We start from the raw sequence: 14,567 nt of genomic DNA, 5'->3' as shown, positions 1-14,567 counted from the left end.
TGCTCATTATCCACATCTCAAGGAAAAGGGAGGAACTCAAGGTCCGAGTGTCAAGGAAACTCAGCACCTCTAGTGCTCACTGCCATCAAGGGGTGTGGGTACACTCAGGACCCCCCTGCAGCCCCCAGACCTGCTTGGAAGCACCCCACAAGCACTAGAATGGTTGCCTGGCAAGGCTGCGCAGGGGATGCTGTCCCAGCAAGGGTGACCCCGGCTCAGATGGATCTTACCTTGTCTGTCCACCTTTGCCATCGTCCAGCAGTGGCCATGGTGCTCCCAATCAGACAGGCATGAAGGGCTCCTCGGGGCTGTGTTCGTCCTTCTCAGGCAGGGCTGTTGAGGGCAGGCTGCCTTGTCACCACTGCAGCCTTCCTGGCGCAGGGTCACAGCTCTGCCTGGCCTTGGTGGCAGGAGGGACAGGCTGTGCTGTGGCACCTGGGGAAAATGGGGAGAAACCTCTGGTGCCCCCTTGGACATCGTGGGGGCTATAAACCGAGGGAAGCATCTCCCCAAAGACAGCAGTAGACTTTGCATCTGAACCCTCTCTTATCACGCCTAGGGGTAGACGAGATCTGCAACACCTTTCCTTTCTTTCTCTCCTCAACAGCGATTTAACCCCGGTGCGTTCACCTCCTGGAGCATGACATTGGAGACCCTTTGCCCCTCCGCCCACACCTGCCTCTCCCCACCGAGAGATGCCCCCAACACCGCGGTCCCTTGCCCTAACCCTGCTTTCCAAAGTTCAGCTGCTTGGCCGCAGGCAGCCCGTGATACCGTCTTACAGCAAGGTGACCCCTGCTCTTTGGCGCTGTGCAACCCCCTGTCCAGCCGGCCGACGAGCCGGCCACCTAATGCGTTGTGACAGGTCGACTGGATGGAGCTCACGGAGGGACCGCATCTTCCCCCTCGTCTCGGTGGCGGGGTTGGCAGAGCGTTGGGTCCCCTTCTGCCTAGCAGGGGAGCGGGGGGATTTGGAGGAGTGAAGGCGAAGGGACGGTCGTTGCCCAGACCTCGCCACCAGCCCGTCGGACAACCCAACGTGGAGTTAACTGGGGGGACAGGAGGGCAAACCTGGTGCTCTCTCTGGATGGCATCCTGGCTCTAGGTTGATGTTGTCTCGCCCTTGCCAGGCACGTCACTTCCCCGTTTCCCTCTGCCTCTTGTTGCTATGAGCCAGGGTAAGAAAGGGAACTTGGACAGGGTTGTTTTTTCTTTCATTTCCTCAGCCAGCTCCCAGGGTGGCCACCTGCATCCATCCCATCTGCTGCTGGGGACCCTTCACTGGGAGCAGGTCTGGCACTGCTGTGGGGATGGTTAGTGGCACAGGGACAGGAGTGTCTCACACTGGCATCATCAAAGACAATAGTTTCCACAAGGAAAAAAAAACCAAGAACCAATTTATTCAGTCTTTTGCCCAGTCTCTGCTGTGAAACACAGGGCTTTTTGACCTGCACCTAGCGAGCCATCTACACCGGCTGCACAGCACCCGGTCTGTCGCTTACCCACGCTGTGGGCCAGCAGCAGCGGGTTCAGGACAGATATTCCAGCACTGGGAGCTGCTTTCCAAAACCTCTTCTGAGTGCCCTCAAGGCAGGGCCTTGGTTTCCCTCTTGTCTGCTCAGAGCTGGGAATCTCTGGTCGGAAATGAGCCTGCCTTCGGGAAGGAGCTTCCAAGGTGCAGCAGAACCACCTACTGAAGGTGCAACTCTCTTATCTCCCTGATGCCCCAGAATGTCTGCTTTTCCAGAAAAAGGATGTTGTTCCAATGCTCACATTTATAAACTTAAAATCTTGACCCACCCTGCAGAGCAGAAACCACAAAGGAAATAAAATCTGAAGTCAGTATTTGTAAAGCTCGTGCTTCTGTATTGCATCTTTGCATTTGGAAAGGGCTGAAGTATGTTGTTTTCAAAGAAGTGGGATTAGCAAAGCTGAGCATCCCCATGGACTTTGCAAAACTTGCATCCCTGTGTGGATGCTGAGGCTTCTTTGCTAGGATCTAGAGTCTGCTTGGGTACCTGGCCCAGACCCTGGCTCAGTTCAGCACCTCTCTCCCAACATCAGCAGAGAATTGGCTCTTGCTGGTCCCAGGCACCCTCAGAGGATGCTGCCTCAGCAGCCGTGTGCTGGGACCAAGCTCTCACCTGGGGAAAATCAACCCCAATTTCAGGAGAGGTTAGTAGGGGAAAAATTGCAGCCCCAGGTGAGGTCGTGACTGGAGGTGAGGACCCATGGGAAGCAGAATGGCTGGCTGTAGCTGGGGAACTTCTCTGTGTCCCTGCTGTCCTGGCAGTGCTCGGTTAGGAGGCAGGAGCAGGCGAGGACAGTGCTGCCTGGCCAGAGCGGGCAGGAGTTGGGCACTGCTGCTGGCTGCGAGCAGCAGGTGAGCGGGAGATGGGGAGGGAAAGAGGGGGGAAAGCGTCTTGGAGAGGACTGGAGTGACAAGGGCAAGGTCTGGATGTGTTAGTGACGGTGTGAGTGTGGCCTTGTCAGTGCCAGCCTTCATCCCGAGTGACGGGTTTGACAGCCTGGCCAAGGACGAGGCAGGAGCAGAGGGCAAGGGGGGGAGGGAGCTGGTCCCTGGTACCGTGACACCTCATGGAGACCCCTTTGAAGGGCCAGGTGAATGGAAACAGCAGCATCTCCTCCCGGGTGCTCCCAGTTGGGTCTGTGGGGTGAGGGGGGTTTGAGCTGTGCGGTTTCCCTTTGAGCGGAGTCCCAGGAGCATCCCACCCTCTCCTGTTTCCCATGCAGTGAGCCTGGCCATTGCCTCAGCTGTCCTTCCTTGCAAAATGTGTTTCCCTTGCTGCTCACCTGGAGGGAGAGTGTGGGCACAGGCTGGGCTCTGCAGTTATCCAGCCTGCATCCCAGTCCTGCCGGGACACTGGGAAGTAGCAGCGCTTTGGTCGGGGTTGAGGGCTGCCCGTGTGCTCCCTGCTGCTTTGAGCCTTCCGGATGGGCACGGCCAGCTGGATCCCCCTTGGAGGGGCATTAGGGATGGAAGACCTCTGTGCCAGGGTGGCTTGGGCTGGGCAGAAGCAGCCCCCATCCCTGGGGTAAATCAGGTGGGGAGCCCAGCTGGGGTGAAAAACACACGAGGGCTGTGCTGAATCTGAGCATCTTCCTCTGGGAATGAAGGTATCAAGCCAGATTTCAAGCCCAGGCCATTGTCCCTCATGTAAGCCAAGCAGAGCTGGACTCGAAGGGTTGTGAGCAAGAGGGGATGTGTGAAGGAGAACGGTTCTGCTTTCCCAAAACAGACTGGCTGTCCAGCAATGGATGTTAAGGGCAGGAGAGGACCCTCAGTGTTTAATAACCCCAAGTGACTTTTTCTTCTACGATTTTTGGCTTCGTTTGCCCGTGGGAGCTTCTGCAACTGCTGCGTCCGCGGGCTGGGTGGTTATTCAGCTGTTCCCTGGAGAGAAGCTGCTTTTGCTTGCTCCCGTCACCCTTCCATCCTTGCTCCTGCTGCGTGGGTTTTAGGCGAGCAAGCAGGGGGCCGGGGCACGCTGCAGCTTCCCCCCCCGCGTTAAACCCCACTCCTCGCAAGCCCCCGTGGGAGTTTTTCTCCCGTGGGCGCTGCCGTGCCCGGCTCGGCGCGGAGCCCGGCAGCGGCGGGCGCGGAGCTCCCTCCTCCGGCCCCGCCGAGCACCGCGGCCGGCCAGGGGAGGGGGGCTGCAGCCGCCTGGCCCGGGGAAAACTGGGGGCGGGCAGCGGGGTCCCCTCTGACGGGGAGCGGACAGCATCCCCCGGGGGGGCTCTGACAGTGGGCGGGAACGGGCGGGAGGGGAGCGTGGGGTCACCCCCCGGGAGGGGGCTGCCGGCTCTCCCCGCATGCGGCCGTGTCCCCCTCGCCACCCCCTCCCCGTTCCCCGCCGTGCACCCGCGGTCCCCATCCCCTTGATGCTCCACTGATGCTCCCCGTTATCCCCCCGGGGTCCGCCAGCCCCGCCCCGTTGCTAGGGGCCGTTGCTAAGGCCGTTGCTAGGAGGCCGTTGCCAGGCGCCCGGGCCCCGCCTCCGGCGCCTGCGCGCTGCAGCCCGTCGCCCACGTGACTCGGCGGGAAGATGGCGGCGCCCGCGGGCCGGCGTGTGCGGTGCTGAGCGCGGCGGGGCCTTGCGCTGCGGTTTCTTGTCGCCGCCCGGTTTCTGTCGCCGCCATGTCGCGGCTTATCGTGAAGAACCTCCCCAACGGGGTGAGCCCGCCGCACGGTCGCGGCGTCTGCGGGGTGGAGGGGGCTTTCCGGGCCTAGAGATGGGTCTGAGGGGACGCGGGCTCCTGGGCAGGGGAAGGACCGGGGAGGGGAGGGGGTGAGCGGGGAGAGTCTCTGGGAGATAGAGCCCTCTGTTCGGGGTGGGGGGAGCGGGGAGATGTCCTGGGGAAGGGGGCTTTAGGGGGGCAAAGGGTCGCGGAGATGTGCTAGGCCGGGGGGACACCCTTGGGGGTGGGATGGTGGGGGACCCTGGGCGGGGAGTGCACCAGGAGAGGTCAGGGAGATGCCCTGGGGCGGAGGAAGAGGCAGAGTGTGGGGCGTGGGCTGGTGGGTGCCCCAAGGGAGGGGAGCTGGCAGCCTCCCAGGGTGGGGAGCGGAGCTTGTTGTGGTCGCTGTCCCCCCTCCTCATTCGCCAGGTGCTCGGCACAGGCGTGCTCTGTGCTGCTCTGCCGCCCTCTGCGTCCCCCGTGAGGGTATCGCCATGCCTGTAGTCGAACTGGGGCTTGGCTGTGGCAGGTCAGCGCTGGGCTCCCCAAGAACTGGGTGCCCCCTTTAGCCTTGGGGGGCATTCCAGACAGATCCGGACGTGTTGTGAATTCATGGAGAAGATTGAGCAGTTCAGTAGCTGATGAGTGGGTTTTTTTATCAGTGTTGCCACAATACAATATGGTTCCTGCAGCCCTTGGAAAGCCCTCTGGTAGCAAATGTTTTGCTTTGGGCGCAAAGCATCTCTCATTGCATTGCTGATTTGCCTTCCTGCTGTCCTTCCTGGTTTCCCAGATGAAGGAAGATCGCTTTCGGAAGCTGTTCGCTGCCTTCGGCACGCTGACCGATTGTTGCCTGAAGTTCACCAAGGATGGCAAGTTCCGAAAATTTGGCTTCATTGGCTACAAGTCTGAAGATGAAGCTCAAACGGCGCTGAACCATTTCAACAGAAGCTTCATAGACACCTCCAGAGTCTCAGTGAGCTGATCTTTAAAAACAGCTTCTTTTGATTCTTAAGAAAGTTTGTTGTTGGAGATTTTGGTAGTCTTTGGGGTGGATGGCCAGGAAAAGCCTAGAGATGAAGTCCTCTGCAGCAAAACAGCAAAGCCTGGTACGAGGCTTTGAGTCTCGGAGACCATTGCTGGAGTCTCAAGCAGGTGCTGGATTCAGACGGGCTGTGTTCGTGCCCTGGCAGCGATTTCAGTGCTGGTTGGAACAGCAGCATCAGGTTTTGAGCTGTCATAATCTGAGCTTTTGAACTTGAGGTCATTTTTCATTTAAAGTCGTTCATCTTGCTGCTCTGGACAGAGGATGATTCACGATAAACAAGGACAACTTATTTGACTGTGCTTAAATGAGCGCAACAAACTGTTCCCCATGTTGAGTGAACACGTAGCCCTGTGCTTGTAAAATGAACATCAGGGTGAAGCTGCCTGTTCTTCTCCTGCACGCACACCCTCCATCTCGTCAGGGTTACAAGAAGGGCTTGTGAGTGAGTCTTATCCAGCAGTTACAGAACCAGACCGTTGACCGTATGTTTAATTAAAGATCTGATTCTTTTCAGGTTGAGTTGTGCAAGTCTTTCGGTGACCCTTCCAAACCCAAAGCGTGGAGTAAGCACTCTCAGAAGGCCCCTGCCTCAGAAAAACAGACCGAGAAGCCTGTGACAAGTGTGGTTCCTGCAGGCGCAAAGAAAGTGAGCCTTCCTTGTTTGCTTGAGGCTCCGATGCATGTGGGTGACTTGGCAGAGAGAAGGGTAGCCCCCTGTGTGGGGAAGGGGACAGAGTCGCTGGGACAGTGGGTGTTGGAGTCCTGGTTCTGCTATTTTCTGTCTTAGGATCTATGTTCCCTGTACTGTGAGGTCACCCGAGAAATGAGCTTGGCTGTGCTTTCAATAAGCCTTTCTAAAACCAGTTTATTTTCCTAGGCTAAAAAGAAGAAAGATCCTACAGAAAACTTAAAGGAGGTGAGTTGAGGTTGAATTGCAGTCCCTGCGTTCTTGCTAGCTTGTGTTAAGAGCAAGAGCTGAACAACTCTTCTGTCCTGCTCCCAGTGCTGTTAATTCAGGCAAGGTGTATGATTTCACCAGCTCAATGACACTCCAAACAAACCATGATTTTAACAGTCCCAACACTGGGTACCAATTCTTTAATTGTCAGCTGCTCCTCTGTGAGTGCTGCATCCAGGACAGCCCTGTTTCAACTATTCTGGTTTTTAACCATAGGCCAGTTTTGTTATTTTTGACTTGTACATTTTTTTCTCTTTTTAATGTTTTATTTTCTTCTTTAAAGTGCTTTCTAAACATCTGTTACAAAAAGGAGCAAGTAGGATTGAGAGATCTTGAGAGGACTAGTCACTTTAAGCGCTCACCTTGTGAGTGTAAAGTGGACTCCCCTCGTAGGGATTTTTTTACATTGCTGGAAGTGTGATGATAGCTTTGAATTAGAACTTACTACGAGCTCTCCTGTGGCTGTCTTCACAGCTTGCTTGCTTGCTTTCTTTTTTAACAGCTGGAAGAAGATGAGACATTCCAGGAGTTCTTGGTGGTTCACCAGAAACGGTCTCAAGTGGCCACTTGGGCTAATGACACTTTGGCAGAGGAGCCCAAGAAGGGAAAATCAAAGCCAGCAGCTGATTATCTCAACTTTGATTCAGATGAGTCTGAGGAGCTGAGTGAGGAGGAGGATGGGAATGAACCCTCTGAGGATGAGGAGGAAACTAAAGGTAGCAAAAGGAACTGTTACCCTTTGCTTGTCTTTGTCTCTGTGAATGTGAGAGCAGGTGTGCTGGTAAGACCGAAGTCAGTGTCCTGCCTCCAAATGGAGACAGTGTACTCAGGAAGGTATGGGACTCATTCTGTATGCTGTGGATGGATGGTTGTTTTCCCAAATTTGGGGAAATGTGGCATGTGCAGTTTCTGATATTAAGGGGATGGCATTTGTGCTCTCCACTGAGTCCTTAAGTCAATGTCTAGGGAAGAGTAACAGGGTGAACATCTGCATCTTTCCCTTAAATGCTCTCCTAGCCTGCAGCTGCTTTCATCTCCAGGATTTCCAGAGCTGGATGTGGTTTCTCTTTAGTAACCTGTAGTGGACATCTGTGAACTTGTCTGTGCCTTTGGTGCATATTTCTGGAAACATTGGTGTATCCTTGGGCCCTGTCAGTTGATGGAAAGGGACGGAGTTCAGTGTCTTGCATCCTGAAAGGAAAACTGTATCTAGCGGAGCAGTGGGTTAACTTAGGAGACTGAGAAGTCTGGGCTGCAGTCTGGTGTGTGTCTGCTTAGAATCCCATGTCCCTGCACCAGTGATGAATGTGGTTTGGGAGCCGTTCTCCCTCCCCGCATGGTGTTTGCTTATGCTGCTCTTTTGGATTGAATGGCATTTTCCCTGCTGCTGCTCATTTCCCTTTGGGTCACTAAAATATCAGTGCGATCAGTTGATCTTTGGCGGGGGGTGGAGGGGTGTTTTGGAGAAACAGCTTGCTCTGTCCTTTACCCTGCAAAACTAAACTGAAGAACTGAAAACTTCTCTGGGGTCTGTCTGAAGTATTTAGTTAAAATTGAGAAAAAATACTCTTCCGTGGAGTTCCTCAAGCTCCTTTCTTATTTGTTTTATACATGAACTGTTGCTTTGAAAAGTAGTCATCCAGACATGTCAGTCTGGAATTGCTGAGATAAAATTGCTCTGCTATTCGTAAGCGTTTCCTCCCTGTGAAAAGGGTGGAGTAGAGGAAGGTGGTTCTTGTGGTTGTGTCTGTTCTCAGCTTTTACCTGGCTGGGGAGAGAGCGGCAACATCTCTCTTCAAAACTTCCCTGGTCTCTCCTCTCTGACAGCAAAGAAAGGAGCAAAGAAGGCAGCTACCAGCAAAGACCTTTCGGATATGGATTACCTGAAATCTAAAGTGGTGAAGGATTCCTCTTCCTCGTCCAGCACAGAGGAAGAAACAGAGAGTGAGGAGGTGGAAGAGGAAAGTGAGGGTGAGGAGGATTCGGGTGTTGAGGAAACCATCGGCATCCACACGGATAAAAGGGCGAAGCCAAAAGCGAAACAAACACAGCAAGAGGCAGCATCAGAGAAGAAGAAAAAAGGATCCATGCTAGAGGTATAGCTGAATTAGACTATTGTCTTATCTAAAGCAGGAGCTTTATGGGATAGTGTGTCTCTGTCCATCACTGCAGGGGTGAGCTGAAAGCTTGAAGTCTGCAGGACCCCTAGGTCCCAGCGTTCTTGGCTCACTGGGTGGAAGTCGTTAAAAAAGTCTCCTCTTAGTGCTGATTGAATTCCTCCCCATCGCCTGCCAAGACAGGGGTTCCAAACAAGTGCTGCTCGTGCATTTTTTGGAGGCTTTTCTGGTTCTGCCTGTGTCCGTCTCTGTCTGTGGGGAGCGCAGTTCTGCAGAACTCAGATTTTAGCAGCTGGGTTTGACTATCCCAGCCAAACTTTTCACCCTCATCTGGAACCTCCTGCCCAGGCTGATGCAGTTGCGAGAAGCTCTTTGTATTATCTCCCACTCTTCAGCCTCCTGCTTGTTGGGCAAGACCAGCTTGTTGTGCTGTGACTTTTGATGTTTTTCACTCAGCTTCTTTTCTTTCTCTTTCCCCTCGTCCTTCTGTCCAGAACGATGGCAGCTCAGCAGAAGCCAGCACGCCATACACGGTGAAACTTCGTGGTGCCCCTTTGAACATCACTGAGGTAAACTTTGTTACCAAGCTGCGAAGGGAGGCTCCAGGGTGCTCTCGGTGTGTAACTCGGTACAGTCTTTGCAGAGGCTTCTGTCCTCACTGGTGGAGCTGTTCTGAGGGTTGTACGGGCAGTCGGGGAAACTTCTGAACTGGCTTTGTGCAGTGATGTTGTATGTTGCACGTAGTGTTTTTATAGCATGTATGAACGAAACTAAGACTGAAATCTGCTTCCTCTATCTGAGAACTTATTTAAACAATTGTAATTCTTGCCACAGCAAAAGATTCGTGAATTCTTCTTGCCTCTGAAGCCAGTGTCAATCCGGATAGGAAAAAATCCCCAGGGGAAAAATGCAGGTAATGTGTGTATGTGGAAACGGGGTTGGATCTGTGAGTTAGAGGACCTCTCAGTCACACCTCTGCTGTTTTCATCTGCAGTTCTAAATTGCTGGCTTGTGTCCCAGTTCTTCCAGACTCTTCTGTGACTTTGCAGCTCACCTGCCCTAGTTGCTGTCCATAGGATGCCGTGGGCAGAGTAATGTTGGCTCTGCTCCCTTAGGACCAGCAGCAGGAGCCTTGTCTTTGATCTGCCTCCAGAACTTTCCTAAACATCCCAGACTGTGCCAAGAAAAGGTTTCTTCCTCTGGGATAGCTGTAGCAGCCCCCGGAGACTTTCTGACCTGTGCGTATCGGCTGCAGAGCAGTCTTTAGCCAAGGTGGGTCTCCTGACAGGCCGTGGCTACTGGAGGTACCCATGAGAAGGAGCATGGAGCAGGTCCTCAGAGCAGGCAGGGAGCTCTGCTATATGCTGTTTTCCTTTCATAGCCTAACAGCAGATGCACCTTTTATTTGCTCTTGGAGACACTTGTGAAAGCCTACTTCAGCTGTTAAGTCGGGCTTCTTTGGTTTGCATGTAGAGAATAAGCTTTAAAAGGCAGCCTTCCAAACTGACATGGCCATTTTCAGGCTGGATTGAAAATTTAATGGGAGCTGAATGCTTTATCTGTAGGAATCTACATTAAAGCAAGCTCAATTCACCCTTAATTAGCCAATTAGTGCTTGTGTGTTCCCCACATGATGCTCAGTTGAACCTTTCCTTCCTCCAAGGTTACATCTTTGTTGACTTGAAGAGTGAAGCAGAAGTGCAAAGGGCCTTGAAGCGAAAAAAAGAATACCTAGGTAAGGGCTGTTTGTTCCTTCTTGTTCTGGCTGATGTCGATGGCAGGGTGCTCAGCTGCTGAAGTGTTCCCTGCGGAAGTGTCTCCTGTTGTTTTAGTTTTTCTCAGGCAGATGGTGGGGGTGGTTTCCTCTGCTCAGCTGATGCGGGATAAACCAGGTGCCGTGTCAGGAGCAGCATAGAATTGGCAAGTGACTGAGCTGTGCGTGTGACTGAGCTGGCCCTCGTTTTTTGTCATGTGCTTGAAGTGTATCTTGCTGTTGATATAAAAATGGTATTGTTTAAATGTGGTTGGGATAGTGCAGGGGATTTGCTCAAGTGTTTCTGTAAGCCTGTGTTCGAAACCTGGTTTTGGCATCGTCCTTACTGGAACTACTGTAGGTATATTTGTAAAAATCCGATGCAGAATGAGAATATCTGCTTGGAAGCCGGGACTAGGTTGGCACAGGCAGAAAGGCTGGAGATCTCTGAAAGGAAGGGAGACCCTGGAGTTGGCTAGCAAATGTTATCCTGCTTTTTATGAAGACTGATCTCTTGCAGCCCCCACCTCACCTTTTTTGTAAATCTGCTCAAATCTTATGGAATTGTAATTGCTTGTGTCACTGCTGTAAGCCCAGGCTCTTCACGTTGATGTTGATGGCCCGTGGCCTTGGGAAGCATCTAATGTGCCTCTGTGTCTGTTTGTGGATTAGGCGGACGATGCATTCAGGTATTCCGGTGTGAGAATACCCCGAAAGAAACTGTTACGGCAAAACCTGATAACCAGCCGTGGCAAAGAAGGATGAGGGACGATGAGGAAGAAGAGGACTTGGCTGAATCAGGGAGACTCTTTGTCAGGAACCTTCCCTTTACTAGCACTGAGGAGGACTTGGAGAAGATCTTTTCCAAGTACGGTAAGTATCTGCTGTGGGATTGGGACTTGCAGGGCTATGTCTTTCCTTCGTGCACACAGAGGTTGACTTGCTGGCTGTGAATGGACAAAGCTCCGTGTCCCACACCTCTTGAGTATGGCCTGACTCCCATCATCTTTATTGCCTGATGGTGTGGTGTGTGGCTGCTTGGCTTTGAAGCTGATGCTGGCTCCATGCTTCTTGGCTCGAAGCGTGTGCTGCTGTGTGCGTGTGCCCTACCCCCTCTCATCGCGTCTCTGATGCAACTGTAAAAGCTCTTGTCAGTCAGTGTAGGCTCTGAGTCCTAGTGAGATGAGGAGGAGAAGGTAACTGAAAGCACCTGCTGCACAAAATACTGATCAGGTGGGAGATTTCTAGATCCTGTGGGTAGGAGGTGAATCTCTGAGATATAGCCCAAAGTCATGCTGATGTTTGGCATGCGAGGTGGAAGCTTGAAGCTTCCCTTTTCTAGCTCAAAGCTGGACAAATGTAAGGTTGTCTCGGCATTAGAGTGTCCGGGGAGGGGAGAGAGGGTTAAGTGGTGGAAATCTTTGTTCCTGGCTGCAGGTAAATGCAGCTGCTTGGAGCTTGCTTGGTTTGTGTGGCGAGTCAAAGCCCTGTGAGCTGCCACATGGTGCACAACTGGACTTGGGGTGCTTTTGCTGGGCCTGCGTCATCAGCCTGCAGCTCCTCACCCAGGCTGATGGCTCGCTGCACACCCTCCGCAATATCCAGAGCTGCTCTGCCCTCCCTGGCTCCCCTCCTCCCTGGCTTTGGCCAAGAGGTGCCAGTTCAGAGCGTGCGATGGCTGTGTGAGGACATCTGTCACGGTAAAGCCTTGCCTTTTGCAGGACCTCTCTCGGAGATCCACTTCCCCATAGACAGACTGACCAAGAAGCCCAAAGGATTTGCTTTCATCACCTATATGATTCCCGAGCACGCGGTGAAGGCCTACGCGGAAATGGATGGGCAAGTGTTCCAGGTGTGGTGGCTGATGATTTTCCTGCACTGTTGGACTGCAGCTGGTGGGAATGTTTGTTAGAAACCTGACCAAGTGTTTGCTTCTGTACTTTGCTGAAAAGGTGGAGCCTCTTCTGCCTTGCTGTGTGGGAACACAGTTGCTTTTGGTAGAGCAGCCTGGTTTGAACAGCCTCACAGGTACCAAAGTCTGAGTTAGAGGTTGAGGAAGTTGGTGTGAGTCTCAATCTCTCGCACTATGTCACTGCTCAAACTTGCAATGTCATCTCCTTTGGGAAGGAATCACAGAATCACAGAATGGTCGGGGTTGGAAGGGACCTCTGTGGGTCATCTAGTCCAACCCTCCTGCCGAAGCAGGGTCACCTACAGCAGGCTGCAGAGGACCTTGTCCAGGCGGGTCTTGAATATCTCCAGAGAAGGAGACTCCACAGCCTCCCTGGGCAGCCTGTTCCAGGGCTCTGTCACCCTCAGAGGGAAGAAGTTCTTCCTCATGTTCAGACGGAACTTCCTCTGCTTCAGTTTGTGCCCATTGCCCCTTGTCCTGTCGCTGGGCACTACTGGAAAGAGTCTGGCCCCATCCTCCTGACACTCACCCTTCAGATATTTGTAAGCATTTATAAGGTCCCCTCTCAGCCTTCTCTTCTTCAGGCTGAACAAGCCCAGCTCCCTCAGCCTTTCCTCGTAGCAGAGATGCTCCAGTCCCCTCACCATCCTCGTAGCCCTCCGCTGGGCTCTCTCCAGTAGCTCCTCATCTTTCTTGAACTGGGGAGCCCAGAACTGGACAGAGTACTCCAGATGAGGCCTCACTAGGGCAGAGTAGAGGGGGAGGAGAACCTCCCTCGACCTACTGGCCACACTAAGGAAGGTTCCTTCCTTCCACCTGGGCTGCTTGACTAGGAAAGGTGCCAGAAAGTTTCTTCCCCTCTGCTTAGTTCCTGAGCTTCTGTGGGTTATTTCAGAGCTGCTGGACCTCTTCTTCCTTCCTTCCTTCTAGGGTAGAATGATGCATCTTTTACCATCCACAATCAAAAAGGAAAAAATAGAAGATGCAGATGCAGAAGAGTCTTCCTCCTACAAAAAGCAGAAAGAGGCCAAGGACAAAGCCAACAGTGCCAGGTACAGAGGTGTCTTGTAGTGGGGCAAGACAACGCAACCCGCCAAATTCCCAAGCGCCAGGAATGCATGTGGGACCTTTGCAAGGGCTGATTGCCAAAGTCAGTAAAGCATTTGCTGTGCATCTCTCTGTTTGCTTCATCTCTTACCTACTTGATTCCTCTGTCCAAGTAGCTCTAGTAGTTCAGTGAGCCACAGAAGGTGAGAGAAATGTGGTTTTCAGTTGTTTTGTGTATGAGTTTATTTCTCTGATGTCTAATAAAAGTTGGTCTGATGCTGTAATTCTTCAGGGTAGTGGTTTCAGATCATTAGAGTCTTTCTCCTTTACTTGGTGATCTGTATTTATAAAACTTGTAGGAACTCAACCTTCATGTGACAAATTAGTTTGAAAATAGCAGGTTCTGTTGAAGGTAAGGAATGGGGCCTAACTGCATGGGCTTTGTGCTTTTAGGAAACGAGTTGAAAAGAACCCATGTGTTGCTCTGATGCAACATCTGAACTTCCCGCTGTAACTGCAGAGCTGTGACCAATGACTTCTAGGGAAGAAGAGCAAAGCTGCCTGCACTGCTGCCTTTCTGTTGCTTCTCTGTTCGTGCCTCCCTCATCCTGACCCATCTGTAAGGATCTTCTGCCCTTCTTCCACTGTAGCTTTTCATCCTGGCTGCTGGTGGTGGCATTCAAAGCAGTTTTTTCCCAGGACCGTTGGATAGAGAGGCACCAGTGGAAGAAGGGACTGTGTGACCTGGCTCTTCTTTCTCTTCCCAGCTCTCACAACTGGAACACGTTGTTTGTGGGGACAAACGCTGTGGCTGACGCCGTTGCTCAGAAGTACAATGCTTCCAAAAGCCAAGTGCTGGATCACGTGAGTTGGGTTATTGATTGGGTGGGATGGGAGATCGTTTTCCTATCTGTTTTCTTGTGCCCACAGCCTGCCTGGTCTTTTTGTACAACAGAAGCCTCTGTGTATGCATGAACATCACGCAGGCTGAGAGATCAGTGGTGCTGTAGCCTCTCTGTGGGATCTGAGCCTGACAATCTGTCACTGGAAGACAAAGTCATGCTCCCAGCTCCCCTGCCCGCTCTGCTTTTCTGTGACAGAATTTTGTGTTTCTGTGTAACTAGTTGTTGGAGAATTTGCACCCTAAAGCTCAGATCTGTCCTGGATCTGATCTTTTGCCTCGGGAAACGTTCTGAATCCAACAGCAAAACTCTTAGCAGCTTCAGAGGAGCTGGAGTGTTTTACCTTCAAGCTCTCTGTCAAATTCCCTTTGCATCTGCTTACAAGAGCAGCAGGAACAATCGGGTGTCCAGCATCTTGATGCATCAATCTATGTGCTTTCCTCTTTTGAGCTTTGTCACTGATGTTCTTGCCTCCAGGAGAGTAAAGACAGCGTGGCAGTGAGGATCGCTCTGGGAGAAACTGAGCTAGTCCAGGAAATTCGCCGGTTCCTGATTGAAAATGGAGTCAGCCTGGATTCCTTCAGTCAGGTGAGATGCCCAGCTGAAGCCAGCGATTCAGACCTGCCTCTT

General features: G+C 52.6%; 1 protein-coding gene across 1 annotated transcript in view; it reads left to right on the top strand.

Annotated features, from left to right (window-relative positions):
- The first annotated feature begins 4,057 nt into the window (after nucleotides 1–4,057).
- The window catches only part of RBM19 (RNA binding motif protein 19), a 75,488-nt gene continuing 64,978 nt past the window's right edge, over nucleotides 4,058–14,567 (top strand). The window contains exons 1-14 of the mRNA XM_075434918.1: nucleotides 4,058–4,195; nucleotides 4,994–5,176; nucleotides 5,763–5,894; nucleotides 6,126–6,164; nucleotides 6,709–6,922; nucleotides 8,034–8,302; nucleotides 8,818–8,892; nucleotides 9,158–9,236; nucleotides 9,987–10,058; nucleotides 10,749–10,949; nucleotides 11,798–11,928; nucleotides 12,919–13,040; nucleotides 13,803–13,899; nucleotides 14,415–14,525. Coding sequence (XP_075291033.1) covers nucleotides 4,160–4,195; nucleotides 4,994–5,176; nucleotides 5,763–5,894; nucleotides 6,126–6,164; nucleotides 6,709–6,922; nucleotides 8,034–8,302; nucleotides 8,818–8,892; nucleotides 9,158–9,236; nucleotides 9,987–10,058; nucleotides 10,749–10,949; nucleotides 11,798–11,928; nucleotides 12,919–13,040; nucleotides 13,803–13,899; nucleotides 14,415–14,525 — 1,761 coding nt within the window. The 5' untranslated portion in view covers nucleotides 4,058–4,159. The remainder of the gene's footprint in view (nucleotides 4,196–4,993; nucleotides 5,177–5,762; nucleotides 5,895–6,125; nucleotides 6,165–6,708; nucleotides 6,923–8,033; nucleotides 8,303–8,817; nucleotides 8,893–9,157; nucleotides 9,237–9,986; nucleotides 10,059–10,748; nucleotides 10,950–11,797; nucleotides 11,929–12,918; nucleotides 13,041–13,802; nucleotides 13,900–14,414; nucleotides 14,526–14,567) is intronic.

The sequence above is a fragment of the Opisthocomus hoazin genome, chromosome 13 (genome assembly GCF_030867145.1).
Source record: "Opisthocomus hoazin isolate bOpiHoa1 chromosome 13, bOpiHoa1.hap1, whole genome shotgun sequence".
Classification (NCBI taxonomy): domain Eukaryota; kingdom Metazoa; phylum Chordata; class Aves; order Opisthocomiformes; family Opisthocomidae; genus Opisthocomus; species Opisthocomus hoazin.
The sequence above is the reverse complement of the archived record's forward strand: the minus strand, read 5'-3'. Positions and strand labels throughout refer to the sequence as shown.